This window comes from Grus americana, chromosome 14, assembly GCF_028858705.1.
Source record: "Grus americana isolate bGruAme1 chromosome 14, bGruAme1.mat, whole genome shotgun sequence".
Lineage (NCBI taxonomy): Eukaryota > Metazoa > Chordata > Aves > Gruiformes > Gruidae > Grus > Grus americana.
The window spans coordinates 10,022,127-10,040,489 of NC_072865.1; the positions used below are offsets into that span (position 1 = coordinate 10,022,127).

Sequence of the window (18,363 nt, forward strand, 5' to 3'; positions counted from 1 at the left end):
CAGCGGGGGCCAAGCCGCAGCCGGGTGCGTGGGAGCCGGAACGGGCACGGCCCTACCGCGGGCATGGGGGACCGGGGCTGCCCGGTCGCCTCACCCCGGGCTCGCAGGGCCGTGGTCCCGGGGCACCGTCCCCACCCACGCGCGCACTCGTAGCTCTCTGGGGTGGGAGCGGGCGGCTCCTCGCAGCCACCATCTTGGCTGACACCCGCCGCGGCCGCCATCTTGGGTGGAGCCGCCGCCGGTAGACGGGCGACGCGGCGGGACGGGAGGTGCCCGGGCAGGACCTACCCGGTGGCTGACAGGCCGCCCCGGTGACAGGCAGCCCAACCAGCTTCCGAGGGGCTCCGCCCCACGTCCCCCGTCCCGCCGCAGCCCGCCCCGGACGCCAGGCCCCCACCCGCGGGGCCCGCTCCCACAGCCAAAGGCAGCCACCCCCCCAACGGCCAGCTCCGGAAACGTCCGGGCGGTTTTCGGCACGCTTCGGAACTCTTCGTGCGCCCATCGGGAACACCCGAGAGCGGTGCGACCCGTTGATGAGGATTCGGGTTTTTCCGCATAGCCGAGAACATTTCGGCTTTCTCCGGAACGTGCTCGAGCATTTCCGGTTGCGGCCGATAAACGGCCATTGGCTTCGTAGCAGCAGCTTGCGCGCGCGCGCCCTGGAGCCGGGGCGGAAGTGCAGGTGGGAGACGTCAGTTCCGGAGAGTGACGGAGCGGCGGGTCAGAGGCGGCAGCAAAATGGCGGCGCCTGAGGAGCGGGAGCTGACGGCGGAGCAGACCGAGAAGCTGCTGCAGTTCCAGGTGCCGCGTCGGGGGGGGCCCGTGCCGGCCGGCGGGAGCGGAGGAGGCGGCGCGCGGGCACGGAACGGACTGGGCTGGGCCCACCCCGCCGGCGCTGGGGTCCTGCCGGCCTGCGCCGGGCCGGGGGTACGGGGCTTACACAGCTGGGGTAGGCCTCGCCCGGAGCGGGCCCGGCAGTGCGGAGATGTCAGGCCTGGCCTTAGTGGGAGGCGAGAGGAGAGAGTCCTGTGGTCCCGGTCCTGGTGGGGACAAGGGTGCTCCCCGCGGAGGCGAGTGAAGCTCCTGTGTGGGGCTTGGGCTGCGGGTTCTCCTGGGCTGGGGCCTCTCTGAGAGGCTGGCCGGTGCTATGCGTGCCCTGAGCGCTTCATTAGGAATGGTGGTCTGTCATCGCTAATTGGGGAGGCAGGATGTGACTACTGAATAAACCCCATTACCTCTGTACGGGAAAAATTCCTCGGTAAGTTCCGGCCATTTTAATTAGGTAGTCTGAAAAATTCCCTTTCTTTTCATCAGCAGTGAAGGGGAGGGTTAGCCAGTGGGTTTCTATGGAATGTGGTTTCTCAGAAAATTGTTTCTAACCCTCACTGTTTGGTAATGCCTACAAGGGGGAGGCCACTGGGGATTGGAATGATCTAATCTTGCTGTATAACATGGGCTGGGTTGCTTAACCTTTTGTTTGCCAGGGCCTTGGGGCTGTGCAGCAACTGAATAATTAAAAAAACCAATCTGCAGGTGTGGTTTATTGGGAAGAAAACAGTGCTGTGGAGTTGAAATCCTTAGGGCTGCTCAGTGAGATGTAATTAAACATGCTGGCCAATGAAAATTATCTTCAGGTGCCTTGGGTTTGTTTCTGAATTGTGGGGCATCATGTGATGTTTCTTGGATTGCAGAGCTCTTTTACAAATACAACATTTTTTTCTGAGAGTGTTTTGTCTGATTTTGTTGCTTCATCTTCATTTTTTTTAAGACTCCGCTTTGCATTTTTTTCCCTATGATGTAACTGTAGAATTATAGGGCTTAAAGGGACTTCAGAGGTGCATCCAGCTCTGCCTTCCACAGCTGAGATAGGTGCAAGTGTTCCTCATTGTTCCAGACAGTTGTTTGCCAAGCCTTTACCTCTGAGCCAGGGGGAATCAACAACCTCCTGAAGTAATTAATGTACTGCAGTGTTTCTCCATGACTATAGCTGTGAGAAACTTTTTTAACAGAAAAAATCCTGTCTAAATCCTTACTGCACATTAAGTTCATTGGGCAACCTTAACTTATGGGCAAAGGCAGGCAGAGTGATGTTAACAATTGCTTTCCCAATGCTGCCGTTTCCCTGGTAAGTTTATGAGGTTTAAGCCATTGCCTTATGCTGCATATATATATATGTGCAAAAGCTGTCCTCCAGCTCCCATTCTCTTGCTGTAACATACTGTAGTATTGAATCTGGACAGATAGGACCAGCTGCACTCATCAGTGTCCCTGTTGCTATTTTCACTACCCTGTGGGCAGCTGTGAAACTAAAGAATCCTGTTTCCTAATGCTACCTGGTGTTGCCATAGTCAGCAGGCTGGGGGCTGGAGGGGAAGTAGAAGGAGGGATTAAGGTTTTAGTCCGGCTTCCTGTTGAGCCCTGGTTTGAAGTGGAGGGAAATGCTCCTTAGACTATAGAGAGGAGAAATTTTTCAGCTAGAAGACAGCTGCTGTCCAGAGGCTGATGTGAAAGCTGTAGTCCAGAAGGCTTCAATACCAGGATCCTCTCATTTTTCTTTTCCCTGGGTATATGGGGATTAGCTTTTCACCAGGGCCGGGCTGGAGACAGGCTTCACTGGTGATTCCTTCTCCTTTAGTATGTCACACCTGACTGAAAGGGGCTCAGGTGTGTAGTTCTGCCTGTTTCTTTGAAATGAGATAGGGTAATCAGTCCACCTGGAAAAGATTTTTTTTTCTTGTTTCCTTTAGCTGGACTCTGTTAAATAGTGTTTGGTGTTTGGAGAGGATGGCTAAGTTTCACTAAAATAATTTGTACATTGCTATTGCTGCAAAACACTGCTACAGTTAGCTTGTAAACCTTTCAAGGATTCCTGCTGTCTTCACAGGGAACACTTAAATGTTTTCAAAGATAACTTTACACTTTCGTTGTGATTTAGAGTCATATGTAATTTGTACAACATTCTGTGGTGGCAGAACATTGTACTTCCACAGAAGGTGGCATGCCACTGCAATGTGAATAAAGCCAGAGAGTGGACTAGGAAAGAAGGGAGCAGGTCTAACAGAAATGAGGTAAGCAATAGCAGAAGGCCCTCAGTAGTGTTACAGTTAAATGGAGAGCCAGAAGAGAAGCATTGAGCAAGAGCTGTAGACTGCCATTCACCCAGCAAACAGCTGTTCTGGATGAGGATGCTATTACCCTACACTATTTATCCTGCTTCTGTGGGAAGGTGCTCCTTCCAAGGCAGAGAGGTGAATGCCTGCTGTCCTGTTTGTGGCCCAAGCCATCGGGGTTACAGTTTAAATACATGCTTTTGTTTCATATTTGTTTGATGTGTTTTGGTAGTGCTTATATAAACAGCTCTGCTGGCAGAATGGTGAAAGTAGCAGCTCTCTTCCTACGAACAGGGTTGGAATAGGACAGTTGTCTGCCACCCTGCTATGATGGGTTAATGGAGTAAAAAATAATATGGAGAGATAATTGGGATAAACTTGAAATAAAAGCAACAAAGCACTCTTGCACGCTTTCAGCCTCCCATTTACTGGCAAAGCATTGGCTAATGTAAAGGAATAAAAGCCTCTAAATTTTTTATGTGTCAAGACTCGGCTGTCTTGACATCTGTAGAGAGAAACTTGATGTGAACAGCTTAAAGCTGTGGAGATACAGTTCCATTTGGGAGATGGAAGAAACAGCAGAGCAGCTTTTGTAGGATCTGGTTATTGATCTGGGCCCATTATGTTTGGGCTGATGTCTAATGTTATAGTATGCTAATGCACAGTAATGGAGTGTTCTTCGTAGAGGAAAAAGTTAGCACTCGTGATACCATCTCTAACTTCAACTGGGGAAAATAAAATGCTCAGGACTGAAAACATCTCTAAAGAGGAAGGAGGAAACAAGAAATTCCAGGTGTATTTCCTACTCAGCGTATTGTGTATTGATCAAAACCCTCATAAAGGCATTTGCTGTAATATGCAAAGAGAAACTCTCTTTGTAAAGGCTTTTTTTCTGCGTAAAGTTAGATGTTCTTTACCCTTGGAAACATAATTCTCTGGAATTTGGCAGTGGGTTGGGAATTGAGAGCAGTGCCAGTTACAGTCCTGTGGATTCGCATCTCTTACGCTGCATTTCAACATATGAGCGTATCTGCAGAGGGAACAGTTTCGTAAGTCCAGTTTACAACCTTTGTCCACTCAGGGGTATTCCTTCTGCCTTTGAAGCATGGAATTGCACTTTGTGCTACTTCAGCATTGAGAAAATTTTAGCATTCTGAGCAGTCTCAAAGGTGAGAGGTGTGAATAATAATATCCAGCAGCAGCTTCAGAATGTTTTAGAGTAGCACTCTGCTTTGAGTGGTGTTTCAGAAGGCAGTATTGAACTTTCCTGGAATTAGTGGTACTTAATCTTTAGAAAACAAAATATTCACTGTCTTGAGCTTGGATCTATGTTTATTTGAAGGTTTGAGGGCACTAGTTTAATGGGGTTCATTTTAACTACAGGAGGCCTTTTTATTACTATGTCTGTGTAAGATATGTGCTCTCTGAGGCAGCTAATGGGAGTCTACAATGAGTAGGAAACTAGCAGTTAGTGACTGATTTGAAGATACTGTTTGTTCTCTTAGCCTTAACAATACTAAGAACATGCTTGTTTGTCTGGCATGTGAATAACACAGTTTGCAGTGAGCCATGAGGTTCACCAGAAATGCTGTAACTGGTGCAGTGGAAGTGATGTGGTGTTTCAAGTTCCTAATCTGTTTCTGTGTCTAAGGTGAAGCAGTGGCCATAGAAGGTACTGATATAACAGTATAAAATGGTTGTTGGGAATGATAATGAACAGTATCGGTGTTTACCAGCAAGTGTTGTCTAATCTGACAGTTGAACTGTCTTTCTGCAGTTCCTTCCATTGAGTGCAAGTCCTGAACCCATATGTGTCTTCCAGAATATCCTGGAACTGTAGCGTGTTTGTCTTACGGAGCATGTCAAAGTAACATTCAAAAAGGTGTTCAGTTTTAAAAGCTGCCTTTACACAGGCAGGTTTTTTCCTGCAGTGTTTAATTGTGCGGCTTCATTGATCAGAAGAGTGGTGGGAGTGCTGGGCGTGGTGCTGCTGGGGTGGTTTTCTCACTTCTGTTTTGTGTTAAGAACAACTGTGTTAAGATGCCAAGAAAAAAAAAGTAGATCTCCAAGTAGACCATGGAGAAGTGTCATTGTAGAAGGCTGAGAGATCTGACCAGCAGCATGCTTGTTGCTGTAATGATGGTCAGGAAGGGGTGAAATGAGCTGGCCTGTAGTCTGTCTCTGTGGGGCCCAGTAGGTCTTGCAAATGTTGAAGTGATTCAGTGCTCATTAAATGCTTGCTGATAGTTCTGCGTGGCTGTTACTTTGGTGCTGCTTTCTGACCTGAAACTGCTAAAGCATTTTGCATAATTTAAAAAGGAGGGAATGTTCAGCCATGAAGCCCTGTTATTAGTGCTGAGCAATAATCCAGACCTTTAGAGACCAAGGTGTGAATGAGTTTCTGAATCTCGTAAATTTTGCAAACAGCAGCAGAACTTCCAGGGTGTTAAGGAATGGTGATCAGAAGACTTTCAAGGCTTTGAAATACACACATTGTGATTCCATTGTAAAATCAAATAGAGTAAATTGCAGATGCCTTTTAAGTTGTCCTTCTAAAATGACAATGAGGTGCCTTCTGTAGGAGTTTGGGGTTAGAAAAAAATCAGAATATGAACCCTAAATTTTACTCAGTGAAGCACATCTTTAAAGAAACATAGTTAAACACTAAACTGTGAAGCTGAATGATAAATGAAGGTATTCTGGCAGCAACAGCTGAGTTCACTTCTGTGAAATTCACTTCTGTAGTGCTCCCTTGCAAGGCTTGCTGCAAACTTACTTTTTAATAAATATTTATACACCACTGGGCAGTGACTTTGAAGTGCTTTTTTCTGAGTGACTGCAATCACATAGTTAATATCAGCAATGCTTTGAGCAGTCTGGTTCTGTACAGCAGAATGAAACAGTAATTTTTGCCCAGTATATTGGGGAGAAGGTAAAGATCTGTGGAGACTTCATGAGAAAGAAGCCAAGCAATGTTCAAAAGTTTGAACTGAGCCCAGAGATTGAATAGAGCATTTGTCCACAGTTTGACTTGAGTGGAAATAGCATGTGGAATGTATGAATGGGGGCAGGGAAGGCAATAGATGCATCATCCTTCTCCAGTAAAAACCCAATTCAGTGCATTCTTAAACGGTCTGCTTGTCATGACTGCCTCAGGGCAGTCTTTTAAATGAAGCAAGAAATGGCGGAGATGACATGCAGAATTAAATAGAATTGTTAACAATGGATTGGATTGCAAGGTGTAATAGAGAATGTGCGCAAGGATTTGTATCAAGTCACTGCTCTGTGTTAGCAATCATCATAAGCTGCCTCCTGCAGAAAAGCTGTGCTCTCCTGCATGGTTGACATGGAGGGCAAAGGTTCCTTGCTCTCTGCCAAACTCCTGCACTGCTGAGATCTTCCCAGGTGCTGCAGAGAACAGTGTGTGGAACTGGCAGGCAGAGGATGGGCAGTGCGCTTGTGTAGTTCAGCTCACACAACCTCTGTGGGTCAACAGGCTCCATCTGTCACAGTATGTAGTGTTCCAGTGGGAAAGCAGCCTGTTTCACTTCTGGGCTCAGTCCCTGAGCCACCGAGGGAGGTGCATCCTCTGTAGTGTTACACCAGCTGGCCAAGGTGTCTGGAGAGAAATCCATCAGGTGAGAACATGAAGCATTAAGAGTCAGTGGAGTTCTCTTGTCAAGAATGACCTTGCTGGAGAAATGGTCATATTTCAACAGTCTCCTTAGAGCACCAGCATGTTTTTATGTTGAGCTTGTTACACTGCTTGTGACAATTACTGTCATTGCTTCTGCCATCTTGTATTCAAGTTAAATATTTGTTTCTGTTTTCTTGGCTTTCTGAAGTGCAGTTATCTAAAAAAAAAAACAAAAACAAAAAACCACCAAACTTTTTACTCCTTTTAAAATAACAATTGTTTCCTCTAAAATTGCCAGCATTGTTAATGGTGTCACCTGTAATGTTATTTCTCTGACTGTTTCAAAGGATTGTTAAAAGGGTAGCTGCAGCACGCTTGTGGCTTTACGCTTTTCTATGAAAGTGTGTGCTTTGGTTCTGTGGTGATAGGTGCAGTATACAACCCTGAAATGTCTGTTCAAACACCTTGCAGTGCATGGTGTGGGGAGAGATGTGTTTCTGTGGCACAGTGGCAGGGATGTTCACTTCAGCAAAGATTTGTCTCCATTCAAGAGGTGCTTGACGTGGCTTCCTGTAATAACAAATACTGTTGTTTGAGCTCTTGTGCAGAAGTTCTGACTGGCACAGGGTTAAAATATGTGTTCCCAAACATTGTTGAGAGTCTAGTGGCTTTGAGATCTGCCAGTGTGTTTGGACTGTTTTCTGTTTTGGGTCCTGTTTGTGTTGGACTGGATTATTTTTTTACTATAGAATCCCCCATGATGCTGGAAAACACTACCTTCATTAGTGCCTGGCTCATTTTGGTTTCAGTATCTATTTGTATTTGCAGTGAGTGAAGTAATGGTCATCTTGGGTTTTCAGAAATGTTTTGCCTGTTTAAGCTGATGCTTTGAGGTGACATTTGAGGGCATTGGCCTGGCATATCCTTCCAGAGTGAAACTTGTGGGCAACATTGTTAGACTCTTGTCTGGACTTGAGTGCAGCTGTAGTAACAGACCTTGGACACAGCTGAGAACTGGCTAATGCTGGAAGAGTGCAAAGGCCTGTTTGATGCCTTCTGTATGTTTACAAATTTGGGTTGGCTCAGGTTGCTCTGCTCTTAAACTGAGAGCAGAGCACTTTAAAGAAAGAGTATTGTGGTAATGTGTTGTGATAACTCCTCTCTGTGCTGACATGTTGCAAAGAACAGTAAAAAGACAGCACTTCCCTGGCACTTACCTGCTTTTATTCTCCTTCTTTAGGATTTGACGGGCATAGAGTCCATGGACCAATGTCGTCACACATTGGAGCAGCACAACTGGAACATAGAGGTACCACTGCAAATAAGATTTGTAGCTGTTTACAAGTACCTAGATTAAATGGAGTACTCGGGGGGGGGGTTAAATCTGCCAGTAAGATTTAATCTGTCAGCCCCTGAATTTACGCTAGTAGCTCTATGACAGTACCTTGATACACCTGGAGAGCTGGTTTCAGAAGTACACAGCAGAGTTATTACTGCTGCGAACAATGATTTGACTGGCACATTGTGTAACTTCCTGTAATGCATGTGTGCCGGCTTTCCATTCAGAAGAAAATATTGGTGCCTATGGTTTGTAATGAGTTGTGCTTATCCAGTGCTCTGGGACTGTGGACAAATAATACTTATTGTTAGGTGTCCAAAGTATAAAAAAGATATTTTCTGCCATCCTTAAATGTCTGAAACCTCCCTTTACTCTTTCTTGTGTCAAAGGCAGCTGTACAGGACCGACTGAATGAGCAAGAGGGTGTCCCAAGTGTCTTTAATCCTCCTCCATCGCGGCCATTGCAGGTCAATACAGCCGACCACAGGATCTACAGCTATGTTGTCTCAAGGCCACAGCCAAGGGCAAGTTATCTTACAGTGGATTCTGTCCTGCTTCTTGGGTGATTTTTTGTGAACAACAGAACTTGCAAGCAGGGAAAGGAATTGTTTTCTTTGTATGCTGTTATCTCCTTCCTAAATATTTTATCTTCTGAAAACAAAATGTACAGCTGCTCCTTCATCCTCTATTATTACTGTGGGATTTTTCTCCATGGTGTGGTTCACAGTATGAGATGACCTTCTTTGTGTCAGAATGTTTTGCTGTGCCATAATAAAGCTGTTTGATCAGTTCAGTTGGATCAAAGGACTGTCCCCTCCCTATGGCAGAGTGATAATATTTTTTGCTTTTTAGAGCCCCCCCTAAAATGTGTATTATCTTGAATACAGTATCAATTACCTGCTTTAATGTTTCACAAAGAAATTTGCATGAGCACCTGTAAGACTCAGTGCTGTTAATCCTTTTGTACAGTTAAGAAAATTAGCACAGAGCAAAAGCATTGCTGCTTGAATAGTCAGTGACGCTGTTTTTCAGATGTGTCATACTGGATTCTGAATGAACCATGTTAGTCACTTAAATTTGATTTGACATGTCCAAAGCCATGAAATGTTGCTGAGCTCTCTTGCAGTGGTTAGAGAGCGCTGATTCTCCCATGTGTACTGGTATACTTGATCCTGGTGGACCCTTTGCTTGAGCAGGCCTGTTCCTGGGGTGGAGACTGCTCTAATTCTTCGTTTGTGATTGCAGGGCCTGTTAGGATGGGGTTACTACTTCATAATGCTTCCATTCCGATTTACCTATTACACATTACTTGATATATTTAGGTAAGTACTGTTTTGTGCTGACTCATGTATTGACTGCATCAAGGCACACTCTAGCTTAGATTTGGCTGTACCTCTGTCACTTGGATCTTTAATGGCAGATTTTCCATTTATTTGCTCCACTGTCTTTATCTGTAGCCTTGTAAAGTTCCTACACTGTTTAGTAAGAAATAAATCTTATTGCAGAGAAAAAGAGCATCTTGCAGCTCTGTAAATGAAATAATAAAGTGGATTTACAGTTTGACTGCCATGCAAAGGGGATGCAAAACAGTGTCAAACTGTCCGGTATTCTTGGACAAACAACTCTATCAGAATCATGTCCCGTTGAGCTGGCTGTGGGTTAACCTGTCCTAATCCTTGTATGATACTTGGCAAAACACAAACTGTAAACACCTCTGTGTTTTCCCCTTTGTTGCCTCTTCTCCCTTTACTCCCTTGAAGGGCTAGTTCATCTTGCTTCCTTACAGCATTGATAGAGAGAAAAAGGAATGTTGAAAGGTGGTAAATATCCAGCAGTCCTGCTATTTGTGGTGTTTTGGCAGTTTCCCCTGTTACTTTTTTTTCTCCCTCCCTTAAAGACTTTTCCAAAGTTCACTGTAACTTCTATGCATCAATAGAACCAAACAACTTTGATATCTGCCTTGCAGTTAAGCTTTTTCAGGCTCAGAGCAATGAATTTTTTCTGTCTTTGCTGGCTTCCTAGTGTAATGTTCTCTTCTGCAGCTCTTTGCACTCCAGAATTGTTGGTCTTGGAATAGTAGAAATGCTGTTTTCAAAGTTATCTGGACAAAACTGTGTGGCTTTTAACAGCTTGTCTTTGACTAAATTCTTCAAACCTCATACTGTTGGTGTGGTGTATGCCTGATGCTTCAGAGGAAGTTGAAACTGTTAATCACACAGAATTCAGATATTTGTTGGTGCCTGGCATGAGATAATATTTGGTGGGGGACTTTCTGTAGCAATGGTATCAGTTCGGAGCAGGTGGCAGTTTAGGTTGTGATTATATTTTTTCAAGGGTCTCAGCTGTGACTTTTTTCCCTCCTTATGAATACCAGTGACTGTCTGGACCTGTTCTTCAGAAAGTCAGTAAGCTGAATTTCCAGTGTCCTTTGCTTCCTTCCTAGGTTTGCTCTGCGTTTTATACGCCCTGATCCTCGTAGTCGGGTCACTGACCCAGTGGGTGACATTATTTCGTTTATTCATATGTTTGAGGAAAAATATGGGAGGATACACCCTGTCTTCTACCAGGGAACTTACAGCCAGGTCAGTGTCGCATGTTGGTGCATAGATCCTGGGGATATGGAGAGTGGGGATTTTGCCAGATGGTATCAGGGCCCACATGGCAAAATCACTTGTCATCTAAAAGCCCAGCGTTTGTCCCCAAACTCTCTAACAGTGTAATGGAGAGCTAGTGAAAAAGTGTATTGGAAAACCAGTATCTGCCAGGCTTGATGATATGCCAAGGCTGCAAAGTTGGAAAGCAAAGCGGCTCTGACTGTTCCTCGACCGTCTGTATGGCTCTGTAGCCAACAGCTATTCTTTGTAATCCTGCCTTTGTTTTTATAAACTGATGTGGTATGCCAGAGTCTGTCCTTCTGTTCACCAAATTGGGATTGACTGCCTGGGCTTGTATTACAATGCAACTCCAGAACGTGGTGTGGGACCTCAACATTGAGGGAGCCCCTGAAGAAATTACGTGAGACAAGGGTTCCATATGTTAGATCTGGGCCGATGGTGTGCTCTCTGTAAAAGAGGGATGTCCCAATGGGTACTGCCTCTTCTGCATCTTTTCAGCCTAGCCAAGGGAGGGTCTCTGGCAGTGTGTCCCAGCTGACAGTTGGATCAGTGCTGCTTCCCGAGTGCCAGAGAAGAATGTGGAGTCTGAATCTGCTCCATGCTGCACAGCAATGGAGCTTGCTGCCTCTGCAGTTCTAGGCCCCTCTGTCTTGCCTGGAATCCAAACTTAAATAACTACGGAATGGCTAGGCTACCAAAGCTCAGCACCAGTAAAACAGGAAGCCTATTGTGCACTTATCCTGTGGTCTTGTTAAGAAATGCTCTTGGGTGGGTGGAATCCAGAGACTGTAGATGCAAAAAGGTTTTTTGTGGTTGTTTTTTGTTTTGTTTTGTTGAGGCCTGCAGCATTATTGAGTTATCTCTTTTAGTAGTGTTTTCATTTGATGTAGTCTGAAGATTGTGTCCTGTACAGGCTAAAGTGGAAAGCCCAGCCTTTGCTGCTCTGAGTCTGAGGGATGAAGGAGGGTTCTTCACTGCCAGCTGAGTCTGGCAGGGCGATGGGGGTGTCAATCCATGCCATTGCCTACCTGGCTTTGCTCAGAGTTCAGTGTTCTCCAAAGCCATGTCCTGAAAAGGGTATGAAAGAATGCCATTTTAGCCCCCTTAAATGAGGGTTTAGTCAGAAGGTCTTACAGGTTCATTCTCCACTGCTGCTTCATTAAAACCACGCTAGTGGCAGAGTAATGGCCCTGGTGGATGTTGCTGAGCTGTGTCACAGAAGTCTTGTGGGTGTTGCTTTGCCCTGCGTAGAGACCCTGTAACTTTACCTCCTCTGCTCTTACACCAAGGCACTGAATGATGCCAAGCGGGAGCTGCGCTTCCTGTTGGTTTATCTTCATGGAGATGACCACCAAGACACAGATGAATTCTGCCGGTAGGTAGGAGAGTTTTCCAAATAGTTATCTTTGCACTTTAAATGCAGCTTCATTCATGTTATCTCTTCTCATCCCCTAGCAATACACTGTGTGTACCTGAGGTGATCACCCTCATAAACACTAGAATGCTCTTCTGGGCTTGCTCAACCAATAAACCAGAGGGATACAGAGGTGAGTGTGTCCCTCCTGAGCTTTATCTATCCTCTCCTAGAACAAGCCAAATGTTGACAAATTTAACTGTTTGAAACACACTGTTGGGTTTTGTGCAAATAGACAAGAGATGTTTAGGATTGCATGGGGAAATATGTGTTGGTTTTCATGTGATATCTCAGAGGGCCTGTATGGGTGCCAGGGAAGTACCTTCTGTTCTTAACCTCCACTGCTCTGTGTTTCTGGGCAGTCCCGCTTGTATGCTTTTTGCTATGGGCATTCAGGCTGCTTTCAGTGCCTTGTTAATGGGAGTTGATGGGTGTGTGCTGAGGATTAAACTGAGTGCAGAAACAAGTATCTAACTAGCTGTGCCCTTAACACTGGTTCATGTTATGCCTGAGGCCAGGAGCAACTTGTTAGGTGCATTCTTTCCCTTTCTGAGACAGTCGTCTTTTGCTCCACACCCAGTTTCTCTTTCTCCTCGAAAGTCCACAGTGAGGGCCTCTTAAGTACTGTCTTTCCAGAGCTGTTGATACCTGGCCTGCCAGCATTTTGGTAGAGTTTTGCTGCAAATGGAGCCTTCTCCCAAAGTTCCGTTCATGCCTCCTGTGTCCCTTCTGAGCCTTCCTGTTTCATGGTGAGAGAGTCCAGGAGTTCTCGTTCTAAATCTGGGTCATTCCTGGCTTCATAGTTCCAACTACCAGCTATTCACACCTTAAATGTCTCTTAGAAAGCCATTCTTTCTGCTTATTGCTGTTTTATTGCTGCAATGCTTTGGAGTCACAGCCTAGAAAGCAGAGCTGGAAGCAGAGCATGGCCTTTCATTTAATCCACGGGGTGCTCTGATGTAGTTCGAAGGGCTCCATTGATAATGACAGCTCCAAGTTGTGTGGTGTGCCTTGCATGTTTTGAGGAGGTGTTCAGCAGTCATAGATGAACAGTAACTTAAAAGCCCCTGATCTGCTTCATTCCCTGCCTCAAGACAGAGCGTGCTTCTGGCAGAAACAGTGTAATTTTGTGCTGAAATGTCCAGGATGGACGCTCTGCTGTCTTCCCCATGACAGTATTGTCCAGAGTCTGGCCATCCTTAATGTTAGCAAGTGTTTCTCTGTGGTTAACCTGTTTAAACTCAGGACTTTGTCCCATTTTGACTGGACATTCAGAGCAATTTACTTCCTGCTTAATTAAAGAACTTCTTTGGTTATTTGAAAGCTTGGGGGTTTTCCCCTCAGTCTCTATGCTCCATGCCACTTCCTCCCTTTGCTAATTTATAGGGTTTAGTTTGACAAAATGGAGCTTGAGGCCTTTTCTGCCTTGGAAGAGATAGTGGCTGTGGAAGCTGCTTTCCCAGGCCCTTGATGATGGAAAGCGTTCGTGCTGTACCCCTTGCTGACCCTTCTGGATGGGGCAGTTATGGTGATGTTTGTGCCTGTTTCCCAGTCTCCCAAGCTCTGCGAGAGAACACATACCCATTCTTGGCCGTGATTATGCTGAAGGATCGCAGAATGACGGTAGTCGGGCGGCTAGAAGGCCTCATCCAGGCCGATGACCTCATCAATCAACTGATGTTCATCATGGATGCCAACCAGACATACCTGGTGTCCGAACGTCTGGAAAGGTATGAAGGCACCTGAGCTCCATTAATGCAGACCCTGTGGAGGCAGGTTCTGCTGTGCCCCCTTCCTCCCTCCAGGCACCATATGTAGGCAGGCAGGTCAACATCTCCTGTTCTGTAACACATCCCTCTTCCCATGGCATCCTTGCTCCATAAATTCAGGCCACCCTGTAGTTGGGGAGCTGGCTGTGTTGCCCATACAGGCCTGCTACTGAAAGGTGGATGCGAGTGCTCTGCTGTTTTCTGTACATGGAGCACACCCTTAGTATGCTGGAGGTAAAGCTTGGACAACAACCAGTGGGAGCAAAGGCATTGCAGGCAGGAGGAGAGGTGTCTGCAGCCAGTCAGTGGGGTGAGTGCTGCTGTCTGGGCTGACTGTCCCAAATTCTGAATGCGTTGGTGGTAGTGCCTTGAGAGCATGAGCTCTAGCCCCTGGTAACTCTGTAGGGATTTGCAGGCTGTGTCTGAAGTAGGATGTTGTCTGTCTGCCCCATGGTCTCTGTTGGGACCCAGTAATGCATCTTGATGCCTCTGGCTTCTAAAATGTTCAAGGACTTCTCTGAAGGAAATATAACCATGAAGAGCCTCAAATATGAGGCAGAAATCCCAGACACTGCTTATGTGCTGTCTGTCCACTCTGTCAAGCTGCAGTGGGTGAGAAGTCTCTGTTCAGTTTGTTTCCACACAACCTAGGGAAACAGTTTGTGTGGTAGGGACTGTGGAGACTTGCCTTGCCTTTTTAGGAGCTCATGGTACTCTAAATGAGGCATTACCTGATGTGTGTGCTCCTGCAAGTCTGTGGTTGTTCCTGCACCCTCGGGTCTGCCATCATCCTGCCATACCTTTGCTTTGGGGCCTGCTAGCCCTGACTGCTCCCTGCTCATGGTTGCAGGGAAGAGAGGAACCAAACCCAAGTTCTGAGGCAGCAGCAGGATGAGGCATATCTGGCATCCTTGCGTGCGGACCAGGAAAAGGAGCGCAAGAAGAAGGAGGAACGGGAGAGGAAGAAGAAGAAGGAGGAGGAAGTGCAGCAGCAAAAACTAGCAGAGGAGAGGCGGCGACAGGTGAGAGCAAACTGATGATTGGAGGGGCTTCTGTGCCCTGTTGGACACTCACATTGCATAGAAGCAGTACCTGCAGTAGGGCTTTTCTGTCAGATTGGGGCTGCCTGTCTTGCTTGGGGCTTGAGCATCCCCCAGACCTCCTGGAGCAGCTGTGCTGTGAGGGATGAGCATAAAGGTCAGTTCAGTGCATGCCCATTGTTCCTGTTCCCTCCTTACTTTGCAGACACTGCAGGAGGAGAAGGAGCGGAAGTCTGAATGCCTTCCTCCCGAACCACATCCTGATGACCCAGAGAGCGTTAAGATAATTTTCAAGCTGCCTAACGATTCCAGAGTGGAGCGGCGATTCCACTTCACACAGTCATTGACGGTGAGCTTGGGGCAGAGCTTTTACTCTGGGAAGCCCAGAGTAAAAGAGGTTCAAGAGATTCTCCAGGTGGCTCAGCAAAGCTTTGGTTCCATTGGACTTTGCCAAATGGTGACCTTTGAGGAGCCTTAGCAGGTAGAGTTGTTCCTGGGTAAGGAAGGGTGTCTTGGGGCCTGGTCTCACCAGCTTAGAGATTAGAGAACAAAAATGGAAGAAACTCTTTTCTCCCGAAAAGCTGAGGCTCTTGTTGCTCCCTATTAAATAAGGGTGTAGGACGAGCTAGAAACAGTGTCTGAACTCCCCAGGTGCTCTGTGACAAGTCCAGTTTCATGCATGCTATGAAAACGGCTGTCTTGCATCTACAACACAGTGATGGTGCAAATTTGGTAACCTTCCCCTGATGAGATGCCATGGTTGCAGTCTGGCTGTGTCACTGCTCCCCCAGCTGGCAGTTATTTCTGTGCTTCTCTCCCAGGTGATCCATGACTTCTTGTTTTCCTTGAAAGAAAGCCCTGAAAAGTTCCAGATTGAGGCCAACTTCCCTCGCCGTGTCCTGCCCTGCCTCCCTACAGAGGAGTGGCCCAACCCACCCACGCTGCAGGAGGCTGGACTCAGCCACACGGAAGTCCTCTTTGTGCAGGACCTCACGGACGATTGACACTTTTCCAGAAGACACAAAATGGAAAGAGAAATTCATATTATTATTATAATACAATATTTTTTTTAAAAGACTGCGTACAAACGAGGGATCAGAGACCACATTGCCTGTGCCAGCTGTGCTGTGTGTGTGCACTGGCAAGAGGAAGTGTGTGCACATCCTCACACACCTGTGTACACAGCCATCCCCTACACTTGGAGGGCAGAGAGGGAGGGGAGCTGGTGTTGCCCCTCCACCCTCCCTGGGGAGGAACAGGAATGGCAGCTCTTGGTAATTATTGCTTTTATTGACAACAATAATAATAAAACCCCAACAACCTGACATCTTGTGAAGACTTGATACTCTGCTGCTCCTGATGGCTGGAAGACTGGGCACCTGAATGTGCTGGGGGTGGGAGGGAAGGGCTGGATAGAATCTCTTCAGCTTCCCTCTGTGTATAAATATCTTTCTTTTAATAGTTCTCTTGCTTTGTAATGACCAAAGGAGAATGGGGTTGACTATAGTATTAACTTTTTGATAAAGAGCTGGTTTGATTCTTACCCGTGTGGGGTCTTGCCCAGGGTTCTTAGCCTGTGTAGTGTAATAAACTCTGCCTCTAGCATGTCTGTGCCAATGCTTTCTGCCTGTGCCCCCTGCTGTGACCCAGCACTGGGGAGGGGGTTCCAGCTGCTGTGGATTTACAGTAACTTGCTGCTTATGGCACTGTGGGTACAATTAACTTCTGGCCTCATGTGAGGCCAGCTCTTTGAATTGGTCATTTTGTGCCAGTGGAGCTGCTGGTGTAAAGCAAACAGGACTGTGCACACTATGGGGGCAGGCAGTGCTGTGGGTGCTGCCTGTGGCATGAACCTGGGTGAGGCTGGGTGGGAGGGACATCACCCTTCCTTTGCTCAAAGGGCTGGGTCACCCCTCCTGGGTTGAGTTGAGGGGGGGGGGGGAAGATGAAATGTAAGGTGCAGTGTGGAAGAGGGTGGGTGTAAGTCTCTGCTTGTCCTCTGTCCCTGTGTTGTTTCCCACCCTGATGCCCCCTGCTGTGGCTTGGTCATGGCTGTGGAGCGGAGCTGTTGGCCCCTGCCCAAAGGAAGAGGGGCAGGAGCCTGTCCCTTCCCTACCTGTTTTGCACAGGTAACCATCCTCACTTGCCTGCACAAAGCACAGGAGCTCTCTCCACCTGCACTGCTGCTGAAGCCTACAAGCTGTAGTAAACCATTCTCCTTTCCTGGTGCCTCCAGGGCCTTGTGGGGCTTTTTCAACAGAGGGAGATCCTTCATCTTCCTTTCAAATGAAAATCTGTTCCCTTTCTGGCCAAGAAGCCTTCTAGAGCAGAATGGGTTGGAGAGTAGCAACCCTGCTCTTAACTGTGGGGAGCCAGAGCTTCTGTTGCCTGTAGGGTGGAAGTGTTTGTGCTGCTTGTCTCAAAGTGCCCAGCCGGGGGCTGTTGAGGTTCTCTAGGGGTGGCCAGGCTGCAGGGATCACCTCTCCCCTGGCTGGGCAGAGGCATGCTGGAGAAGAGGTAGAAGATGCTCTCCTGGTGTTGCTGGAGTTACCCAAGAACACAGGCTGTCCCAGGACAGCAGCCAGGAGGACTTTCCATCTTGGTGTAAGCTGCAGATGATCTTCAGGTGGGAGTGAGGGGTCTGTGGTGCTGCTGGATCACAGACCACTTTGGGGTAGAGGACCTGGCTAGCTCTTGCTCCCACCCTCAGGCTCTCCTGGTCTCTCCTCCAAGTCTCCTCTCTGGGGCTCCTCCACCTGCTTGGTGGCAGCCTGGGAACCCCCCAGGGGACCCAGCGGGGACATGCGTGGCCAAGCTGGTCCCCCTCAAGCCTCCGCCTGCCTGTGCTGAGACAAGAGCCAGGGCACAGCATGTTGGTATACATCATACATTTATTAGTGAATATCCCTCTCAAAATCAGCCACAACATTAAAAAAAATAATGATTGCACTACTTGGTCAAGCAGAACTAGCAACTTTCATTTTAAAAAAAGTACAAATCTGTTAAAAATTTCAATCAGTATAATACACATATATATAATACAACATACTAGTTATGTTAAATGCTACAAAACCAATATGATTCCAATGGAATGGAAAAAAAACAAACACTTTTAGAGCTTTAAGAACCTTTTTTTCTATATATTAGCCTTTTTTCAAATACATACATGGGAAAAATGAGGTAACTGTAAAATGTGCAAGTAACAGAGCAAAAAAAATTATATATATATATTTATATATATATATATATATATAAAAACTTTCTAACACAGAACACACGTCCTAGCACCTTCCGGGGAGCCGCGGGGGCCGCGGGGGTCCCACCGGAGGGCCCGGGGACTGGTATAATAGAACAGTAAACAGTCCACTATCCCACCACAGGAAATCATTGGTAAACAGTGGTATCTACAGCGCAGTCAGCAATCACAAACACCCTAAAT

General features: G+C 46.8%; 1 protein-coding gene across 1 annotated transcript; it reads left to right on the forward strand.

The window, feature by feature from the left end:
- The first annotated feature begins 19 nt into the window (after positions 1-19).
- On the forward strand, positions 20-16,529 carry FAF2 (Fas associated factor family member 2). Its single transcript, XM_054841433.1, has 11 exons — positions 20-801; positions 7,988-8,056; positions 8,476-8,610; positions 9,332-9,408; positions 10,530-10,668; positions 11,991-12,076; positions 12,157-12,248; positions 13,668-13,845; positions 14,735-14,906; positions 15,130-15,273; positions 15,746-16,529. The coding sequence occupies exons 1-11, from the start codon at positions 739-741 to the stop codon at positions 15,926-15,928; spliced, it is 1,338 nt and encodes a 445-aa protein (XP_054697408.1). The 5' UTR covers positions 20-738; the 3' UTR covers positions 15,929-16,529.
- Positions 16,530-18,363: the final 1,834 nt, after the last annotated feature.

Bases quoted from the DNA above. Each gene is read 5' to 3' on its own strand.
- FAF2 (XM_054841433.1), top strand. From the start codon at position 739: ATGGCGGCGCCTGAGGAGCGGGAGCTGACGGCGGAGCAGACCGAGAAG. The intron at 8,057-8,475 runs GTACCACTGCAA...CTTGTGTCAAAG, and splicing joins AGCACAACTGGAACATAGAG to GCAGCTGTACAGGACCGACT. The intron at 15,274-15,745 runs GTGAGCTTGGGG...CTTCTCTCCCAG, and splicing joins ACTTCACACAGTCATTGACG to GTGATCCATGACTTCTTGTT.